The sequence below is a fragment of the Labeo rohita genome, chromosome 13 (genome assembly GCF_022985175.1).
Source record: "Labeo rohita strain BAU-BD-2019 chromosome 13, IGBB_LRoh.1.0, whole genome shotgun sequence".
Lineage (NCBI taxonomy): Eukaryota > Metazoa > Chordata > Actinopteri > Cypriniformes > Cyprinidae > Labeo > Labeo rohita.
In genome coordinates, this window is record NC_066881.1 from 29,465,465 (window position 1) to 29,488,038 (window position 22,574).

General features: G+C 36.8%; 1 protein-coding gene across 9 annotated transcripts in view; it reads right to left on the reverse strand.

Annotated features, from left to right (window-relative positions):
• The window catches only part of lrrfip2 (leucine rich repeat (in FLII) interacting protein 2), a 34,038-nt gene extending 12,343 nt beyond the window's left edge, over nt 1-21,695 (reverse strand). For 2 of the 9 annotated variants that reach the window (XM_051126322.1, XM_051126320.1), the window contains exons 1-15: nt 21,327-21,695; nt 20,264-20,426; nt 11,656-11,742; nt 10,565-10,624; nt 9,564-9,617; nt 9,414-9,461; nt 8,627-8,707; nt 6,041-6,085; nt 5,297-5,359; nt 5,059-5,145; nt 4,770-4,817; nt 4,622-4,669; nt 4,475-4,531; nt 509-574; nt 257-370 (exon numbers count right to left, since the gene is read on the reverse strand). In XM_051126322.1, coding sequence (XP_050982279.1) covers nt 257-370; nt 509-574; nt 4,475-4,531; nt 4,622-4,669; nt 4,770-4,817; nt 5,059-5,145; nt 5,297-5,359; nt 6,041-6,085; nt 8,627-8,707; nt 9,414-9,461; nt 9,564-9,617; nt 10,565-10,624; nt 11,656-11,742; nt 20,264-20,377 — 972 coding nt within the window. In that variant the 5' untranslated portion in view covers nt 20,378-20,426; nt 21,327-21,695. The remainder of the gene's footprint in view (nt 1-256; nt 371-508; nt 575-4,474; nt 4,532-4,621; nt 4,670-4,769; nt 4,818-5,058; nt 5,146-5,296; nt 5,360-6,040; nt 6,086-8,626; nt 8,708-9,413; nt 9,462-9,563; nt 9,618-10,564; nt 10,625-11,655; nt 11,743-20,263; nt 20,427-21,326) is intronic. The other 7 variants (XM_051126321.1, XM_051126325.1, XM_051126323.1 and 4 more) reach the window with 7 other exon arrangements.
• Between the last annotated feature and the right edge of the window lie 879 nt (nt 21,696-22,574).

The window sequence follows — 22,574 nt, forward strand, 5'->3', positions numbered from 1 at the left end:
AGAGTCACTGCTCCAGCCAGACTTCACCAAAACTGTCTGTTTTAAAACCAAACGCTGACCAACCAAAAAAGACACACACGCAACAGTTAGATGCATTTCTACAGGAATAATATATGTATACCTTCCTTTTATACACACTATCAAGCCATGCAAAGTAAACCAACTTTAATAACTGAACTATTCTTTTAAGTAACCATCCAGTGCTCTTTAGTGAACGTGTCACATCGGTTAACACTTCATGCACATCTTGACTTACACTGTCCAGGTCTGGGATGCTCAGATCATCAAGATCAGAGACAATGCTGCCTCTGCGATTAGAGCGACTGAAATAATCAGCAGCCGTCTCAGAGATATCAGAGAAATCAGAACACTACACACACACAGACGAGAACATGAGAAAGCAAAGGAAGAGTTGAAGTGGAAAAGTTTTTCTGATATATTATTGTTTTAATCACAACAGAATATGTGGTTGCGTAGATATGCGGTCATAGTTTCTATTCTGGCTCACCACACTATCCCTTCTCCCACGTCGACTCCGGGATACAGTGCTGCCAGAATCGTCATCAGAGGATGACTGAAAGGTTTAAAAGAGGATGATTCAAAAGAAGAAATGCACATTGCACAAGAAAGAAAACCAAAAACCATCTGTCATAACTGTTAAGCAGAACATGCAACCATTTCAGTGAATGAGTCACTCTTTTAATAGCACTCCATTTGGATTAGTAACAAGTCATTGAACAACATCAATGCTACTTAAGTTGTTTAGACAAATGCATGCACCACATAAGAAATAAAGATACTGGCTGCATTCCTGCCCCACCTTCAGAGAACAAACCATCAAAACACCACCAATGCATCCAATCTGTTATACTTTTAGAATATGCACTGAATTTAATGAGTAACTTATACGTTTTAACACATTTCTGGACATACTACACCGACTGTTGGCTTTATTCTTTGACCCAGACGCTGATGACCTTCGACAAGCCAAGTTGCTTAAAGGGAACATATTTACACCTTTTCACAAGGCCGTTTTTGTGCGTGTCCCTTTAAATGTAAGTGAGCTGCTGCTCCCCACCCCCTTCTACAGGAGAGGGCGGAGCCTTTACACATTCTTCAGATACTCCAGCAATAGCAAAACAGGCAAATTTAACACAGTCAAAATTTCATAAATTACCAGTAGTGGAGTGCAGTCTTACATGTTTGAACCAGTCGGACAGAGATGGAGAGACTCAAAAAGAGGTTACAACTTTCAGACTGCACTCTGACATTTCTGAATAGTTAGTGGATAAATTTATGTAGTTGTTGTGGAGTTGATTCAACTCATCGAATAACATGTATCATCATGTTAAATGTTAATCTAAAAACTGCTATACAGGTGCTTTGTTTGGAAACTGTAGTAGGTTGCCTACAGAGCCAGAGGATATATGCTGCATGGAGATAGAGCAGGTATCGATTTGCTTAATTACAGTTAGAATTTACATCATCATCTGTCTTTTATGATATGCTATGGCATTTGCATTGACATTCAACTACGATGTTCTTAGTGGCCCAGATGTCAGGAGTCTATGAAGACTCTTATGTTCGTTGGTACATCCAACAACAGAATATTTGTAATGTTTTTTTTGGCTGCTACAGCAAGTAAACAGAAATGGCAGACAACTGCAGCCCACTCAGGGAAGAATCCGCTCTAATAGGGCAGATCGTCACAAGTCATCTGTCATCTTACGTGAGAGTAGGGGGAAATCTGGAAACACGCATTTGGAGAGACTGTTTATGATTTATGGGGATTATAAACAAAATGAGAGGGTGGATTTTTACCATTACAGGCTGGTTGTTTGCACACACTCTGTGTTCAAACGCTTAATAAATGTGAATTTTGCATAATAGTTCCCTTTTATTGGCGTAAGTACAAAAAAAGAAAAAGAAAGAAAAAGTATACCTCATCTCCATAGACTGATCCTTGTACTCTATATACAGACTATCATTCCAAGGTTTGGGGTCTGTAAGCTTTTTTTTATGAATACTTTTATTTAGTAAAAAAGTAACGGTACAGAAATTTATAAAGGTATAAAATATTTCTATTTCAAAAATGTTGTTCAAACTTTCTATTAAAGGGATCATCGGAAGTTGATATGATTCGTTAAGGTCTTAATAGAAGTCTATAACTTACTTCCATTAAAATTTCTCAGTATAGTGTAAAAAACACAATTTTTACCATGTCAAAATCAGTCCTTTTCAGACCGTTTTGTTGCATTTGCCTTTAAATGCTAATGAGCTCTTAGGGCTCGAAATTGCGACTGTTTTGGTCACATATGCTCCCGGAATTTAATCTGCGTGACCTCAAAATATATTTGGGAGCATTTGTGTGAGTGCGAGTAATTGTTGTGGTGCGACTTGTTTTCATTTCTTTACAAAACTTTCGTTCAAGTACTGCACAGTATATGACTGCTGTGAGCTGATACAGTGAGCCATTTTATCCAACATTAGCTTACATAACCAGTTAAACTTCATCTTTACATTCTTAGCTTTCATGCAGATTTTAGATATTAGCCATCTATCACTCACATTGTGCTCCGTTGAACTCGGAACCAGCTGGTTTTTGCTCCAAACGTTTTCTTTCAACCAATCTCTGTTCCGGTTTTGAACTGCACTGCAATTACGGGTGTGCGATATGAACATTTTTGATTGTTGACGATTAAAATATCCCTACAATCTGCTTTTATTGAAGAAATAATCTATCATGCTACAGCGCACATTCTATCAGTTGCAGTTCTGTCGCTTCTGTCTCACGCGACATACATTCACACCAAATGTTTACTCAGCAGCAGAATTTCACTCACTAAACACTGCACTTATTTGCAATCATCCAAGTACATTATTTGTATGTGCTTTAAACCTTGCCGCTTAAACATTTTATTCATGTGCTGTTCTGACATGCGCTTACATTTAAGGCGTGCGCACTTAAAAAAGTTAAAATAAAAATAAATAAATAAAAAGCCCGTCAACCAGCCCCTGATTACTGGAGTAAGTTATCTTTCATGTGTGGCTAAAGTTAAAGTTTGTCAGATCATTGTGTTTTTGCTTTAGATATTGAAATTATAATCTAATTTAAATCAGAAACAGCTCATGCATGCAGCAGCTTCTAATTTAAATGGCTACAGAGAGTTTGACCCGTAATACAGAAAATAAACATCTTGTTCTTAAGGCAATAAATAATTATTTTTAAAAAATGCTTTCAAAATCAGACCATTTGCTTGTAAAGCATTGGCAATGAGAATTGGCCATGAAGAATTAAGATCAGTGCATTACTAAAAAGAAGTGTGTGGTAAAGCATTCAAGATCGGGTTCGACTGGTGAAGCTATATTAATCATCAGGATGTTGCTGGCCATTCCTCTCAATTGGCAGTTGTGGTGCTCCTTAATATTCATTGGGTGCTCCTAAATTTTATTTGGTGCTCCTAACTTTTTGAATTTGGTAGCATCAGTGCTACCAAGTAAAAGAGTTCATTTCGAGCCTTGGCTCTGCTCGCCCGCCCCTCTTTTCTGTGTGGTGACAAGCAGTACTGTTTACTTTAGCTGCATTTAGCCGTGAAACTTGCTAAATAGCACATTACTAAGGCGATTTGCAAAAATGCACAAAAAACCCTTATACCCACTTCTTTCTTTTCTGGGCGGGGTTAAAATCATGATTCGATGACGAAACGCAGTCACTGAGCATGGCCCCTCCTAACACTATATAACTTGCGGTACTTTGTCATCATACACCTGCTGTTCGCTGCTCAATCGAGAGTTACTGTCATTAACCTTAGTTACTACAGTCTACAGTTTGCTTGCTAGCTATGCCTTCGTCACGTCAATGCATAGTACCTGGTTGCGTTGATTTGCAAAACAGTTTGGTCTCCTTATTTAAATTAAGCTGCTAACAGGAGCATTTATTCAGTTTTAGCTGTATTTGGCAGTTGAGAGAGGCAACAGCCTTCTGCGAGCAGGCGTGGTTTGAGAGCGTTTGAGAGCAGCGAATATTGCTTTTTTTTCTCAAGATTTTGATCCCTAATTTTATTAACTTGCCAGGGTTTTTTATCATTTAAACCTGGCTTGACAAACTCAGAACATACATCTTACCAACCACAAACATTTTAACAGTAGTGTGTAGCTTAGTCCTTTCTTCACTGTAGGTCTATGAAGGATTTTTATGTTGTTGTTATCATAAACAGTAAGTTCAATCACTTAAAAACACACGTCTACTTAACATGCCACACAATTTAAGGGAATCATTCGTGTTCGTAACACAAACAATGCATGATGAATTACTCACTAAAGTTCAATATCTAGAGTTAGACTAGTGCAAACATCTACTTTCAAAAGGTGAATTATCTGGTCGAGTGTATAATAAAGATAAGCACACACTGGTGTTTCAGAATGAACACATGCAGGAGCAGCTGATACTGCTCTGGACACATGCGACGCTCACCACAGGACTGCTGCGGGTGGAACTGGCACCCGAAGAATACCAGCTGCATTCAGAGGGCTGTGGGAGGAATAACACTGACCACTGAGCTAACACAGCTCCAAGGATATGATAAGATTATTTTAGTACGTATGCTATGGCATCACTTACAGCTCGGGAACTATATGAACCATACAGACCGTCATCACATATGGAGGCCTGAGAACACAATTTTTTAAATGAACAGATGACAAAGAGGCTTATAAAACAGAGTGGGGATTAATCACATCCAATCAGACGTGCTGTAAATTAGACTGACCGCACTGTAGCTGCGCGTCAGACCTGTAGAACTGCTGGTGGTCGTAGCCTGTAAAGGTCAAACAACAAGCAACAGATGTCAGATATCCTGACTAAACCACTGACTAAAACAAGTCAATCAGATGATGACAAACCCTCTTGTAAAAGTGAAAAAACAACCAATACGGAAATAAAAACCTTGAAAAGACAAGAGAATTAGCGAGCAGTAACTTTCCAGGAGGACTTAAAGAAGTTTTTTCAAAAGTTTGAAGTGTGAGAGTATTAAATATGCAGAAAGAAAGGAGACAAACCCGTGGTGTATAGGTAGAGACAGTAGAGGGAGGAGGTTTGGAGTTCTTTAAGCTGGTGTAGTTTCTTTGGTCATGATATAATCCAGTCTAAGGAAATGATGTAATGCAATGGGAAATGAACACATATCCGATATGTATATATGAATCATAGTCATAGATCTGAAATATCATGCTCTAAACCAGTTCAAGATAATGCAGCAAACGTTTGAAGCAGTTCAGGATCTTGATCAGTACTGACCAGAAGGTCCTTTTTGGAGCTACTGCCAACAGGTTTTTTATGAAGATCATTATATACAGAGCTCTGGAATAGAAAAGCACAGATGTGTAAAGCTTCCACTTACTAAAGTTAATAACTTAATTTCGTAACCAGTACGGCTGCATGATGTAAGGGGAAAATCTAATTGCAATTTTCCAAAAACTGTGATTATGATTTAAAAGTGATTATTTGTAGGGTTGTTTAATGTGGCCAGCATGGCTATAAACTAATCCCTACAGCTTCTCTTTTATTTACAGGTGCTTCTCATTACAAGTTTGGGAAGTTGTCTGCACATTTTTTCGTTCCCAAATGCACGTTATAAGTGACCCATACTTAGAACATTCCAGTAGTTCGAGCAGAGCTGCATTTATTGAGAACAGAGTTGCCCTGAAACACTAAAAACACTGGATCATGAGCTGCCCATGTGTAAAGGAACACAGTGCAGTGCTTCGCTTAGAAACACGCAGCTCATACAAGCAATTGTGATCTGGTTATTGCACTAAGCCACATCACAAGTTCAGTTTTATTTTGTCTAATCATGTAGCCAAAGAATCTAGTCACAGATATATAAAGCTATGCTTTCATAATACATAGCTCGAAAGAACAAAGATCCCAGATCTGGCTGTCTACCCTTATAAAACGTCAAACTAGAACAATATAAAATACCTAAATGCAGAACTACTGACACTCAAATGAGAATAAACGTAAATTGTCACAGATACATACAGTGGAGTGGGAGCTCTTCAAAGAGGAACTACTGGAGATGCCAGACTGCAGAGAAAACAGCACAACCATCACAATCTATGCTGGATATACAACATGAAGTAATCCATGCCATGCACATGCCATGTGTGCTAATAAGGGAGTGTTACGTCAGATCACACCAAAGACCTTTTTGTGTTAGTGCCCTCAGTCACTGAGTCAGTATGCTTCATTTACAGAAAACCACTCGATTATGCTAGTCATCAATAGCACAAGTCTGTCTGTAATGTTCATGCACATCAACCTTGAAATAACCTGCAGCTCTCAGAACGCTTTCTAGCTTTCTAGAACTTTCTAGTAGAGATGCACGATATTGGATTTTTGCCGATATCCGATATGCCGATATTTTTTCATCTCATTTTGGCCGATACCGATACCGATACCGATATATATCATTTTATTAAAGTTAGTTTTTAACAATAACTTATTCGTTAGGATTAAATAAATAGTAATGAACGGTTTACATTCAATCCCTTCTTTTTCATCAGTAGACTAGCATTATTTATGATCTGAATTTTGTAAATTAAGTTCACTTTTGCTATGTTATAAGCCGAACTTCGGATGCTTTCACTTTCGAATTCGCAATCTGAATATGACATTTCAAAACGAAAACAGAAAAGTAGAACTAAACTGGGTGACTGTGAGGGTGCTTTGCGGGACATGAACAGGACATAATTCATTGCTACAATTTCTTAATTTGTTCCTATGATTTATTAATTTATTAATTTGTAAAATGAGGGAACGAATTAATATGTAGTATTAACGAATTGTTAATTTATTTCCACGAAATATTTTATTTCCCACCCGCAATTTATCACAGTAAGAGATACGAAAACATGGATTAAAAGTGAATGACAAGAAAATAAACCTAAGAAATTAAAGGGTGAGACGGTGAGGATTTGGGAAAATAAAAATATTAAGTTATGTCGCAATTCGTGACCAACTGGCAAAACAGTACACTTTTTTTTGCACAAGAAAACCAACATGTTTACCTTCTCTGGTTTAACAAGCGGTCTTTTACCCTACTCGAAAACCAAATCCTCCGTCCGCCATCGTTTCCAGAATAGTCGCGTTCTTTTTGCCATCACCGCCTGGCTCGTGCTGACACTACAAATACAAACCAGGCTCTACACCCAAAGCGCTCACAACGAAAACTACTCTTCGCGTGATCAGTGAAATCCTGAATATGCCACGGCTTTGTAACTCTGTAACCCGCGCTGTATGGAGCAGTGCGACCACGTCAAATTTTAACTTGCACATTTAAAAAAAAAACAAAAACATGTGACAGTTTTGATCAGTCTAGAGCCCTGCAATACAAAGGCATTCAACATGGAAAGAAAGTAATAGAAATGTAGTCACTAAGTCATGTTTAATTATAATTTCTAATTATTTTATATGGTGCACTGTGCTCTGACAGGGCTGCGGGACACGAACATAATTATTTCCTACAACTTGTTAATTCGTTCCTACGTTTTATTAATTTATTAATTTGTAAAATAAGGGAACGAATTAAAAAGTCTTATTAACGAATTCTTAATTTATTGCCACGAAATCTTTTATTTCCCACACGCAGTTTACCCGCATAAATGATACGACAACATGGATTAAAAGTAAATGACAAGAAAACAAACCTGCGAAATTAAAGGGTGAGACGGTGATGATTTGTGAAAAGAAACTATAAATATTATTAAGTTTGTGGCAATTCGTGACCAACCGGGAAAACAGGACACACAGCCGCTTATGGCTTTAAATGTATTGGCTCGAACGGCATGAATCCAAAAGTATGGTCGCTACTAACATTTGCCTGCTAACCAATTATTTAACTTATAAAGAATGCTTTATACCTCACTTGTGTCATATTCACGAAAAATGTTTCATATGAGCAACAGTGTGTTTTGCCGTTGCGCCGCCGAAGAAAGAGAATTTTACTTTTTATTTTAAATGCAGATCATGTCATGTGCAAACACAGCCATTGGGTTTCAAAATACAACAAAGAGCACCATAAAACCATTTAAAATGTGCATTTAGCGATCTAGTGACTGGATATGAAACAGGCAACAGTAAATTATCCCAAATGGAACAACGGCGCGTTTTCTCCTATAGCCTCTGCTGCCACTGCACGTGCTATTGCTATGCATCATTCTGTATGTGTATTCTCAGTTTAAATGCATCGATCCAAAACAGTGAATCTACTCCTCATTCAGTCAAAACTTTGCTTCAAGAATGAGCCACACTGCTGACATGATCTAATCCCTAGCACACCCTTAGCACATGTGAGTTAACATATTCATCTTATCGGCAAAACATATCGGCATAATCTTTCATATCGGGCCGATGCCGATATTTACATTTGAAGTCATTATCGGCCGATTCCGATATCAGTCCGATAATATCGTGCATCCCTACTTTCTAGACAATCAAACTTAGCAAACAATGTTAGTATAACACAGCAGTCTAATTTAGAGAGTCATGACAGTCACACAAGAGAAAATAATGTTGCCAAAATACACACACTGCAATGTCAGATAAAACACACACACAGTGACGTACCACCAAGTCTCTTCTCCTGGAAGAACTAACCCGACTGGAGCGATGAGAACTGCTCAAGTCTCGTAAAGACGACGAACTTGACTTTAAAATTAGAAATTTATTTTTCAAATTCCAATAGCATGTAAAATGCAAAATGATCTACCTTTCTAAACAAGCTTTTAAAACTTTCCAGTTTGTGATTACTGGACCATTTCAAATTGGTATATTTCAAATTAAACATTTTGTTATAATTAATGTTCAAATGTCTCAGATGTGACCCTGGACCACGAAACCAGCCTTAAGTAGCATGGGTATATTTGCAGCTATAGCCAAAAATACATTGTATGGGTCCAACTTGTCGATTTTTCTTTTATGCCAAAAATCATTAGGATATTATGTAAAGGTCATGTTACATTAAGATATTTTGTAAATTTCCTACCTTAAATATATCAAAACCTAATTTCTGATTAGTAATATGCTTTGCTAGGAACTTCATTTGGACAACTTTAAAGGCCAAAGGTATTTTTTTGCACCCTTAGATTCTAGATTTTCAAATAGTTGTATCTTGGCCAAATATTGTCCTGTCCTAACAAACCATACAAAGGAAAGCTTATTTATTCTGAAATTATTTCAGATGTTGTATAAATAGCAATTTAAAAAAAATTACCCTTATGACTGGTTTTGTGGTCCAGGGTCACTAATAAGACCTATTTTACATCAGCTTGTGGGGAAGTTTTACTCTAAACAGGTCTAAAATAAGCTATATATGTTGATGACAAATTGTTTTATAAAGTCCAGTATGACACACCCTGTAACTTCCGACACTCCGGACTGATGCCGTGTCATCATTTAGTCCCTGTAGATGAAAAATTACGAGAAAAAAGGAATAAGGCAGAAGAAAAAAAACACAAAGAGGAGAAAGAACAGGAGACAGACAGCAACTTCAGGAGATACAGACCCGTCGACTGTGGCTACTGGAATGATGACCATGACGGGCCTTTTCTGTATCAGCCTGAGATGAAGAGAATGAAGATTTAAAGATTTAAACAAAAGAAGCTGTTTTCAGCTGTGTTAGTGTTAGTCTTCACCAGCAGTCCTAAACAAACTCTAAACACACTTAACTTGCTGATATTCTGCAAGGATAAAACCTGTTCAAATTTCAGAGCAAGCATACAATCTCACTAGCAGCAACATGATAATAGGGGCCAGGCAATACAGTTAAAAAAACAAACCCTCCATTTTTTACCGTTTTGACTAAATTCAAAATGCATCTTCATATTTACATGTTTGCTTTTTCTGATGCAAGTAGATGCAATGAATATTTTGCACAAAGTTATAAAATGTATTGATTATTTATTAAATGTACTATTTTCATGTATATGCAACAATAGAAAAGATACACTACAAAATAATGTAAAATACAATAAACACTTAAATACATTAAATATGTAGTGCAGGGCTTTAAAAATCATAGCTGCTATAAAACATCTCTAAAGAATTAAAAAAAAATGCATTAAAATCACAACATAACTTAGTATTGCCAGCAGAATCATCACAAAGACATTAGAAACATATCACCCAGCCCATAAAGAAAACGCCACGTAGCAACACTCATTTTTAGACTGATAAAATTAAAAGCCTGAGATCTATTTTATGGGTTTTCCACTGTAATATATAAACACACAAACACTATAGCAAACAGATCATGTGCAAAAATCTCTCCCGAAAAAGAGAATTCAAAGCTATCCTAACGGAATGCTATTTTTAAAGACAACAGCAGGACCACAAGGGTTCTTTTATAACCCAAAAGAGCACAAGTATTATTAAAAACATGCTTGAAAGCCACATACAAACAACTGAATGTATGACGATACAGCTAGCACACTCCCATCTGAAAGCTCTTTATTAGTTAAAGGCGAAAGTACATGCATGTCCAAACTGGCCTAATCTTTCTCATACCATCCATTGGTGGATTTGCCCCCATTTCCTGCTAGAGGAGGAGTGCTGATGGTAAGACAGCTGTGAGAGAAAGACAGCCACAAAATAAACAAAAAGACTTCTATTGCAATTGACAGTGGATCGTTTGGTACTTTTTTGGTCAATGTCTTACAGAGAAAAACAAACATACTGATGAACAAACCCGTTAACATGCAATTACTCATACTGAAAGTATGCACTTCAGTATTCAAACACATTCTTTAAACCTGTCTGTAAGTGTAGAACATCATCTGAAAATGCACTGACAGATACAGCTGACATCGATAACTGAATCGTTCACATGTGGCTGCAACCATTGAAAACATACTGTACTGTCAAAGTCCTGTTTCCACTTACGAGCTCAGTTAGGCAGCTAGCTAAATCTAGATTGTGAATCTGGAACTAGTTGTAAAAGCAGTCGTACTTTGTCTTCTCAACAAAAATGCTTGAAAAAGAGAAGCAAATTACACCAAAGGCCACTCTAAAAACTTCTGCTTTACTGCAACAAAAGAGGTGAAAGTCTGTAGAAGATCAGGAATATTCTGAATGATGAGGCCCCAAAGACCTACTGAGCTGCCTTTTAGTACCACATAGGCAGCATCCTAACTGAAATCGAATCTCCAAAGTCATGGATTTGGAACAGTCTAAATATGCAGCAAACCATGTGTCATACTAATAATGCTCAGCATATCAGAGACTCATTTCAGTATCGTTTCAATCGCATTTTTGTCGCAATGCGTTATGGCTATTCCTTCTCCATTAAGGATATATGCAAACCTGCATCAATAATGCTGCCAACTTTCATGTTGAAAGTGTGCCTATAATGCCTTACAATGCTACCTATGCAGGTAGTTCGCTAGGTTTTGGAACAGAGGATCAATGAAGAACAGATCTGCAGATTAACAGACCTGATTGAAATAAGCATAATAGGCATGTGGTTCTGGATTTGGGCAAAGGCACAGGAAAGAGGTATGAAGACCTTGAGAAACTGCACATTGGTGCAACTTCAGCACTATTCATTAGGCATGAGGTTCCAGTGCCTTTTCTCATCCCACTTGCTCTGTAGGACTCACCTCTTTCTGCTGCCGCTCCAGTTCTCTCATCCGTATGTCCCGAGCCTCAGCGCGAGCTGCTCTCTTCGCAGCAAGTCTGGCTTCCGCCTGCACAAGAGAGGAAAGAGAATTTATCTTAATAGCTGTTGCATCAAACAATCTGAGCTGAAAGCACTCTGTCTGGACACTTAATGGTATCTTAGACCTGCAGTTTTAAAAAGGAATCATTATTCTGCATCTGTCCTGTATGAATCATTCAGATAACTCCCCTTACACAGTCAAAATGAGCCAAGAATCATCACCATTTTTAAAATGTATATGTAATCCGTTAAAGATGCTCATTTGTTTGGTTAGTGAAGGCTAAATCAGTCTAATTACTGACTAGTTCATATGATAGTTTAGCTAAAGTGTAGTTAAATATATACACTACCAGTCAAAAGTTTTTTAACAGTAAGACTTAAAGAAGTCTCTTCTGCTCACCAAGCCTGCATTTATTTGATCCAAAGTATAGTAAAACGGCAAAATTTTGAAATAGTTTTACTATGTAAAATAACTGTTTTCTATTTGAATATATTTAAAAATGTAATTTATTCCTGTGATCAAAGCTAAATTTTCAACATCGTCTTCATTGTCCCATGATCCTTCAGAAATCTTTCTAATATGCCGATTTTCTGTTCAAGAAACATTTATTACTTTTATTATTACTATTATTACATTTTCAGGATTTTCTCATGAATAGAAAGATCCAAAGATCAGTATTTATCTGAAATAAAAAGCTTTTGTAACATACACCACCATTCAAAAGCTGTCTTTGGGGAAAGAAATTATAGAAATTAATACTTTTATTTAGCAAGGATGCTTTAAATTGATCAAAAGTGATGATAAAGACATTTATAACATTACAAAAGATTTCTATTTTGGATAAATGCTTTTCTTCTGAACATCAAGGAAACATATAAGAACAGCTGGCTCACAGGACCCATATTCAAACCTGAGTCTTGTCTCAATCCCATTGGCCCTCTTTCTCCCTCAACTGTCTCTCTACAGTCCTATAAATAAATGCCTTAAAAGCACCCATAACAAAAATAAAAAAAAAAGAGGGAACAGTCATATTTTCCATGCAACCACACTTGGAAGCAAAAGCACCATCTTCATAACACAAGGGTGGACATGATAGAATAAGAAAGAAACCATGGCTGGGAGGGCATCCCTCTTAAGCTTGCCTCGACTGTTTAGGAAAACATTTAACGGCTTGAAAGAAGGCATTCAAGAGTTGGTGAAAGGGTGTCCTGGGAAACCACACCTGTCTCTTTGACAACTCTAGGCTCTGCAAAAAAAGCAGCCCACGCTTTTAGCTTTTTTAAATGTTTGGGTTTGCTGACATCAGGTTGGCTGACATGTTTTTGGAGGGCGGGATTTGGTAAATTAGGGGGTGTGGCTGAAGCAACAGGGGTGGTCTGATTCACATGTACTGGAAGTACGGCTCATCTCTAACTAGGTAAAAAAAACAACAACAATGATTCAGCAACAGCGTCTAATTTAAGATCAACACACAGACACAGTGCACCAGACTCCTACTCCAGGTAAACATATGCTGGATGACTTCTGACTATCACATTCCTCATGTGACACACATGCAATACGACCAGCGTACATTTCCTAATACCCTACACAATAAATAATCACATTACACTTCAATACAAATATGCCTTGACAGATCGGACAGTGACTTTGCAAAGCATGCGGCCTGACAGCAAACATTTAAACAAGGCTTACGGCAAATCTTTACACATATGGTGAGGTTAGAGAGGGTGGGTTCAGTGTGTGTGTGATTCTTGTGTTCAGCACCTGTCGAGCTGTCTGACAGTTTGACCCGCTCACCAGAGCAGCTCAGCTGAGCCCAGTGTCTCCAGCTCTATCTATAGACCAGCAGAGCCTTCATCATGAGACTGCAAGAGGAAATCTGAGTGGGGGGAGACACACTTACTTTACAACCTCCAACACAGTCGTTCATTTATAAGAGAGATGGCCTTACTGTATTCTGCAGAAAAGGAGCTCCATAGGTGAACAGAACAATGAGTGACTGACAGCCCAGTAAGCTTATCAACGTAGATATGGAAATGTCTGCAACTGTGCTATTGCAGGTCACAATAAAATGCAAAGTGTCTATATTTGCAGTAGTTCATTATTCAAAAAGCAGCCGGCTTGCCGTCTATTATCTACTCAAAGCATAAGTTTCTAAGACTATGCAGTCCATGCAGTCCAAACATTTTTTTTGCACCACTTGCATATGATAAAAAGACTTTTAAAAAACGGCAAGAAAACATGTTGTTCTACTTGTCTTGTATTTGTGGACTGCAGGCAAATCAAAGCACAACAACTGAAGTCTATGGAAACCCATTTCCGCCACTGAATTTAAAAAAAAAAGTATCTGCGACTTTTTATCATACAGTTATGATTTTTTTTCTCGTAATTGCAAGTTTACATCTGTTTTGGATCAGAATTGACTTTTGTTTCTCAGAATTGCGTTATACAAACTTGCAATTCTGACATTTTTTTCTCAGAATTATGTGATATAAACTCGCAGTTGCGAGATATAAGCTCGCAAATCTGACTTTTTTTCCCAGAATTGAGAGATACAAACTCTCGATTGTGAGTTATAAAGTCAGAATTGTGAGATGTAAACTCACAAATCTGAGTTTTTTCTCAGAGTAGTGATATAAACTTGAAAATCTGACTTTTTTTCTCAGAATTGTATGAAGCAAACTCACTATTGCGAGTTATGAAGTCAGAATTGTAAAATATAAGCTCACAAATCAGACTTTTTTCTTAGAATATCTCAGCAATTCTGAGATAAGAACTCACAAAACTAAATTTTTTTCTCAGTATTACAAGTTTATTTCTCACAAATCTGACTTTTTTTTCTCAGAATTGTATGATATATACTCGCAATTGTAAGTTTAAAAAGTCAGAATTGTGAGACATAAACTCGCAAATCTGACTTTTCTCAGAATTGAGCGATATAAACTCACCACAAGTTATAAAGTCAGAAACTCACAATTCTAAGATAAAAACTCAGAATTCTGACTTTTTTTTTCTTAGAATTGAAAGTTTATACCTCGAAATTCTGACTTTATAACACACAATTGAGTTAAGTCAGAAGGGTGAGATATAAACTCGCAATTCTGAGAACATGTCTTTTTTCCCCCTCAAAATTGGACTTTATTGTGAGTAGAATTGTGTGAAAAAAGTCAGAATTTCAAGATATAAACTCACATTTGCAAAAGAAAAAAAGTCTCGTGCAATCTTGCGTATCTCACCCAATTCTGTCTTTATTACTCCAATTGCAAGTTTGCATCTCGCAATTCTGACAAAAAAAAGTTGTTGTAAAAATTGAGATAAAAAGGTCGCAATAACCTTTTTTTTTTTTTTTTTTTTTTTTTTTCAGCGGCGGAAATGAGCTTCCATAGAAGTTTGATTTATGAACAAATGTTTTATGAGTCAGATCTTTTCAATAAGCATTCCAAAAGACTTGTGTTGCCAATAGCCTTGTGTTGTACGAGGTGCTCCTTGAGTTTAAACTTCCAAAACGCAGTTTAAATGCAGCTTCAAAGGGCTCTAAACAATCCCAGCCAAGGAAGAAGGGTCTTATCTAGCAAAACAGTTATTTTCTAAAAAATTGACAATTTATATACCTATTAACCTCAAATGCTCATCTTGTCTAGCGCTGCGTGAACTCTGTGTATTCTGGTTCAAGACAGTTAAGGCCACTGCACACAGTTTAGGGTAGGTCGAAATACTCCCATCTCATTTTCTCCTACAACCCAGTGTTTACAAAGTAAACATGCAATGCCCTTTACAAAAAAAGGTAAAACAGCAATGCAGGATGATTTTGATGTTGGAGAAGAAACTTGAACCAGAATACACAGAGTTCACGCCGACCTAGACAAGATGAGCATTTAAGGTCAAAATCTATGTAAATTGTCTATTTAAAAAAAAAAAAAAATGATAGATCATTTCACTGGATAACACCCTTCATCCTCAGCTGGGACCGTTAGAGCCCTTTAAAGTTGAACTGAAACTACACTTTGAAAGTTAAAAATCACTGGCACCACTGAAGTCCACTATATGGAGAGAAATCCTGAAATGTTTTCCTCAAAAAACAATTCCTTTACGACTAAAGAAAGAAAGACGGGGTGAGTAAATTGCCCGCAAATGTTTGTTCTGGAAATGAACTTCACCTTTAAGTTATGATACTTTCAGTGATGTCTGATTATATTTAAGTTGATTTAAGTGGATTGTCTTTTGGCTGACAAGTTAGGCCATTGAAATGACAAGTCACTTTACATAAATAATATTTTTCAGCAAAGCCTTCATTTTAGTAGAATATGTAAACCAGCATGTGGAAACCAGTTTATGTGCATTGTGCAATAGCAACATCATATAGTCTAATACTGAACTGATCCAATAGACTATGGTCTTAAGTACCACAAATGCACTTAAACAAAAAAGTAAAATAAATAAATAAATAAAAATTTCATTGTACAAGTATTTTTGCACTGCATAAAGTAGGTGCACACTTTGAATACTACATCTGGCATAAAAGAACTACAGTACATTGACGTATTTCGACCTCACATTAAACAGACTGCAGTGCAAGCCAGTAATAGCTAAAGAAACATCACACCTCGCCCTAAATACTCCAAGATGAGGGCACGATCTCATTCTGTTGCTTTGTGGCTAATGGACCATGCGAATCACTGGTCTCTGAAAGTGACGAGACTGGCCAGCAACATAAGTGACCTCAACAGGGGGTTGCATGGCTCAAATTCACCCCCAGTAACCCAGGCCATGCACAGACAAATCAAACAGCATGCTTTCAGTTTAGAGAGATTTCTGTTAGCCATTAGGGAGTTTCCTTCGCAGCAGGCACAAAATGGGTGGATCCAAAGGCAGGTTGAATGAAACAAGCAAAGCTTTATGTGTACTGTAGGTAGACTGTGATTCATAATCTTTGGACTGCATGGGTGGAGTGACTCCTGCACTTCTAGATACAGGAGATCTAGTAGCTTATGTCCTTATGCAATGGACTGGCATGTAATTCAGCTTCTCTTAACTATAAAAAAAAGTGTGAATGATTCATTGAATTAAGAAGTACATGAACTCCAGAAGTGCACACTTAGGACAAGATGCCAGACATCTCTCAGTGCAAGAATAAATCATTCTTAAATATTTAGATACTTAACAAACATCCTCAATCTGGATGCAGTTTCACTTCTGCAATACAACTCACACCATGTAGCTTTAGATTTTACTGCTTCCTCTTTCAAAATATCCTTATATGGTCCATATTCAGGAGATATTGCTGCATGAATTTGCTCTTTCAGTGACAGTATCAAAAGGAAATGACTGCCTTTCATTTCCTTCATGTTACAGACTGAACAAACAGTTGACTGGAAAAAAAATATTGTGTATATATAATGTTTCAGGAACCTACTCTTGATTTCCTTTCCCTTACTAAACCGTAGCAGAGAAGTCCTGTTATTTACATCAAACCCCATTTTAAAGTCACAAAATGGAAATTCCAATCATCTTTTCTTCCCTACTAAATGAAATGCACATCATCAGAGAAGAGCATGTGATGGGACTTAAAATATAATGATGTGCACAGATAAATTATTCATGATAAACACTGCAATATTTCATTAAAAATAAGAATTGTCCATGTTTATTTCGTGGTGCCTTTTAAGATGGAAAAACAAATACAAATTTGATTAGTGATGTTGACTAGTTTATCTAAATGGTTTTTTAAATGCCAGTACTGTAATTAACATACTGACAATGTACTGTGCTTTAGCTAATGCTGTATCACAGCAACAAGAAATGCACATACGGTTATATAATGAACATGACATACAAACGACGAAAAATAGATGCGGACATCAAATTCTCTAACTCATGATCTGGCTTAGCAACAAGGTCATCCCATTTGGTCACACGAGGGCTTTGTAATTATAAATTTGGGTCATACAAGTTAATTTCAGCTCGAACAGTCCCAGAGCAAAGCACTGATAGCAGTCAGAGATTTCTGCTTGAAAGAGTGATGGGCTCACACATGTGTGCTGCTAAAAAATCTAAGACAAGTCCATACTGGCTGCTCCCTGCTCGAGCTGTGAGTCAAACTTCATCAGCTGCAGATCTGACTGGCAGAACCTGAACGTCAACATATATCGGCACATTACAAAAGAGCTATGAGGGACTGACCAACAATATAATGCAAACCCAAACTATTCAGACTTAGATGCAGAGATTAGACACATAGCAGACATTCACCTTTAACCCTATAAAGCATACTGTATCATATTTGATACATGAACTTCTGAGGCCACCAAATGACACATTATCAAAAATTTGCATTGTCTACACACCTTCTGATGTCTGACTGATAGACTTTTTAGTCATACTTTTTAGCATAATTATAAGAAACAACCACCTACATGTCATTTTGCACTTATGTCTTAAATCTTTAATGATTTTCACAAGGTAAACGTAAAGATAAGTTTTATATTGTTAGTAACATTTCAAGATAAATACTTAAAGGACTGAAAAAAAACTTACTTAATTTTTTGACACATATCATTTGAGCCTTTTGAGAAGTGTTTATCTCTCAATCATCACTGTATTTAAGTTTTACCCCTACAATAAAAACTACAGAGCTTTGAGATGTATTACTGGAAAATACAGTTGAAACCAAAAGTTTACATACACTTTGCAGAATCAGCAAAACGTTATTTTACCAAAATAACAGGGATCATGCAAAATGCGTGTTATTTTTTATTTAGTACTGACCTGTATAAGATATTTCATATGAAAGATGTTTACATATATTCCACAAGAGAAAATAATAGCAAAATTTATAAAAATGACCCGGTTCAAAAGTTTACATACACTTGATTTTTAATGCTACTGTTGTTGCCAGAATCCACAGCTATGTTTTTTTTTTTTTTTTTAGTTTTGTCATAATTTTTCATGACTCCCTTGTTTGTTCTGAACAGTTAAACTGCATGCTGTTCTTCAAAAAAAAAAAATCCACCAATGATTCAGAAGAAAAAGCAGGGGTGTAAACTTTTCTAATTTTTCCTCAATATCATATTTTTTTAATTTAGTACTGCCCTTCAGATGCTACAGAAGATACTTACATGTTCCCCAGAAGACAAAATAAGTTACCCTGATTTTCAAATTCAAAAAGATGGCTCTAAATGCATCGTTTTTCCTTCTGAAACATCAGTGAGCATTTAAACCTTCTGTAATAGTTGCATATGGGTCCCTCGGTTGTTCTCAGTGTGAAAAGATTGATAACAACACAGTATTAAGAATTTGAACAGGGTCATTTTTATTAATTCAAATTTTTTTTTTGTGGACTGGATGTAAACATCTTTTATGTGGAAATATTATTCAGTACTAAATAAAAAAATAACATGCATTTTGCATGATCCCTCTTATTTTGCTAAAATAATTAACATTTTGTAGATTCTGCAAGGTGTATGTAAACGTTTGACTTCAACTGTATATCATGACAACTGTCGTTTATATGCATTTTATGTAAGCAGTCTGTTATAAAGTTCTCATCGATTTACATTATAAACTATCAGAATTTCAACATTTAAATAACAACTGAACCAAATCGCATATTTTTGCTCAGTTTGAGCTTCTAAATAAATCTGATTTGCTTTTTTCCTTCTCGAGTATGAACTCCACATTCTCACTACATGGGCCATAAAAGCATGCAAAACACCAAATTCAGTCATTTGAATTCAGTAAAATCATTTAAATTCAGTTAAGATACCCATTTCAGATGTCATAACAACACACTCTCTCTCCAAAACACCACCCTTCAAAGACATGCCATCAACTCCAACATCAGCAAACCCAAACAGGCACAATGATTGACAGATGGAGAGTGTTTTTGATTATAAGGTGTTGGCCACTACCCCAAGACTTTTTTGCTGTTTACAAAGCCTAAGGCTGTCACAGAGGCAGGTACATATATTCCAGTAAAGTAGAGGGACATTTTGTGTGTGGTATTTCAAAAAAGCTCTTTGATGGAGCATCCTACCCATTCAGAATGCGCACAATGATGGGAAAACACAGTTGCTATACAAATACACTGAACACATTGAGAGTGGTTACAGAATCAACATATGACTCATATACTGAACTGAAAGTTATCATAGCTTTCAGTGATGTCCGGAGTTTTGTTTAACGTAAGGTTTGTGAAACTTAATTCTGTATCATCACTACTTGTTCACATGACAACCTGTATGTTGCTTGCAGATTAATTGGGTTGGGTCCCAAGATCATGAAAGCTACAGTGAAGGGCAACTAATGACTGAATTTTGCTTCGTTTTTTACAAAGCATGACTATTTTGTCTTCTTATTTGCTTAACGGGCGAAAATCACTGTATGATTTTGTTGTATGTATGCATAATTAAGTTGCTTGGGTTTGTAACAACAACATCAGGGTGAGTTTCTCTGTGAATGCCTCCTTTATTGTGGTTACAGGAAACCACCGCCAGCCACAAAATGACACGAGTGAGATCAACAGGGGTTGCAGGTGAACAACTCTTACCTCTCTGGCGATACTGCTCAGAGCCTCATCCTCAGCTGAAAAGCGGTCTTTAATCGGGGCTCGTTTTCGTCCGGATCCTGGCGTCCCCATGTTAGCAGCAACTTCACATTCCATACAGAAAACACTGAATGAGATGTCTATGGTCTCGTTTCCCAAAGGTGGTCTATTTATGTAAAATATAACCTTAATGATGCATTTTCTGAGACAGTACGCAATCTAACAGACATACAGCAGAGCAGTACTTTTTGTTTCCTATGCAGGTCTATTAGACTCAGCATAGCATCTTAGCGTGTTATTTCATAAAACATTTCAAATGTATGTTAGATAATGTAGGTTAGATAAGCCAGGCCTCTCACACTATCTCACACACCCACAAATAGAGGCTTTAGTCATGTGTGTCTGGACTCAGAGCTGATTAACACCAGACACACAACCGAACCTCATAATATAATGTGACAAAGCAGAGAAATATCACAGGCACGGAAGACTATTGGGTTTAGTTTGATTCTTTAAATAAAACCAGACTCATCTGTTCTTTTATGCTCTTTTGTCAGCTAATTAATGCAATGATATTTAATAAGCACATTATTTATATAAACAGATGATACCTAATGAGAGCAACGTTAGTTTTACCAAAGCATTGTGTATACTTGTGCGTCTTAAATAGTCGTGACTACATTTAAATGTAAATAAACCTATAAATAAACGTCTATATTTATATTGATATTTCTGCTGAGGCGCTAAATATAAACCAACACTCATTCAGCTGCGTGACAGACTAACTTAAATCACTTTATATTCAAGAAAACAACCAAATAACAGACTAAACAGATTTAGTATCCACCACACAAAGCTAAATATATGTAATTGTTATGAATTATAAATGTGCGAAGTAAAATTCAATATTTATGAATCTAGTTAGCGGTTAGCTTGCTAGCTTGTCCTCAAAGACATAAAGTGTGTAAATGTCACTCAAGTTTCGTGCCGTTAATTCACACATTACAGTTTAGTGACCAGCCTGGACTTTCATGACAGTTGGTTCCCGTAAGTGCCGGTTTCTTACCGTTTCTGTTCGTCACTATTCCACTCGAGACTCGGGTCGGTTCTGACTGACTGACTGGGACCCGGGCGCGTTCCCGTTGACCAGTGAGAGCGAGTGCGCGTCACGTGCGCGCAGCCGTTTGAACGAGCGAGAGCGTGCCTGCGTGACCGCCACAAACTGACACTGTCCGTCACCTCAGACTTTCCTAAAAAAATGGCTCATGTTCAGTCACACAAGAGGTTTAAATGCAGCACAACACCGCTAGTTTCAGTTCAGGTTCTTTTACAAAAGACCGTTAATGGCGGGAAAAGCTGACACACTCTGTTAACGCTCGCTCCTGGGAGTCTGAGGTGTTTTTTCCAGCTTTGCGCTGAAAGTCCCGGATGTTGGAAAAGAGGCGTGGCATGTGAACACGCCTAGACCAGCTAACTCTAACCAACTGTTAGACCCCCTAAACAGAAAGCTATTCAGATTGTAGATATATTTGTGTAATATTGTTTATTGCTCTTGCAAATGACTTGTTATCAATAATAACAAAAAGTCCCCACCCTAAATCTTATTAATTTACATTAACACAAGCGATAACCATAACCCTAAACGAACGAACTCTAACCATCTTTCATCTAAGCAATTAATCCTAACCCCAACCCAAACTAATTAACCTTATCCCTAACCAACTAACACTAGACATATTGCATTTTTATGATCTCCACACCATCAGTGACAGTCAGATTGTGTGTAATCTAATGTCAGCTGCATTGAGATGCTTTTAATGTCTCGTTTTATTTTGGGATAACCTCATCTTTAATGATAAAACATAATTTCTTTTTTTTTCTACCTCGACAGAATTCAGTGTCATATCTGTAGTGCAATAATGACCTCTAGCTGTTGATTTTAAAATATTGTCAGGTTATAACAGACATGAGAATATGACTGACTGACTGACTAAATAAATGAATAATATGATAGGCCTACAATGTGTGTGTGAAATTATTAAAATGTAACTGTAAACAAGCAATTCTACTTTCAGCTGAAGCTATTTTTCACTGGACATATATAGCTTTTTTTTTTTTTTTTTACGTAACCAAGCTCTGTCTTGGTTTCTACTATTTATAAAGCCTGATTTTTATTTATTTATTTATTTTTTGTTTTTGTATTTCATCAAATGAAATGATTTGACCATTATAAAAACCATTATAAAATATTTAGTTGCTTGCTGCATCTATATGCATATATGTTTTTGGCAGTTTGCTCCATAAATATGAAGAC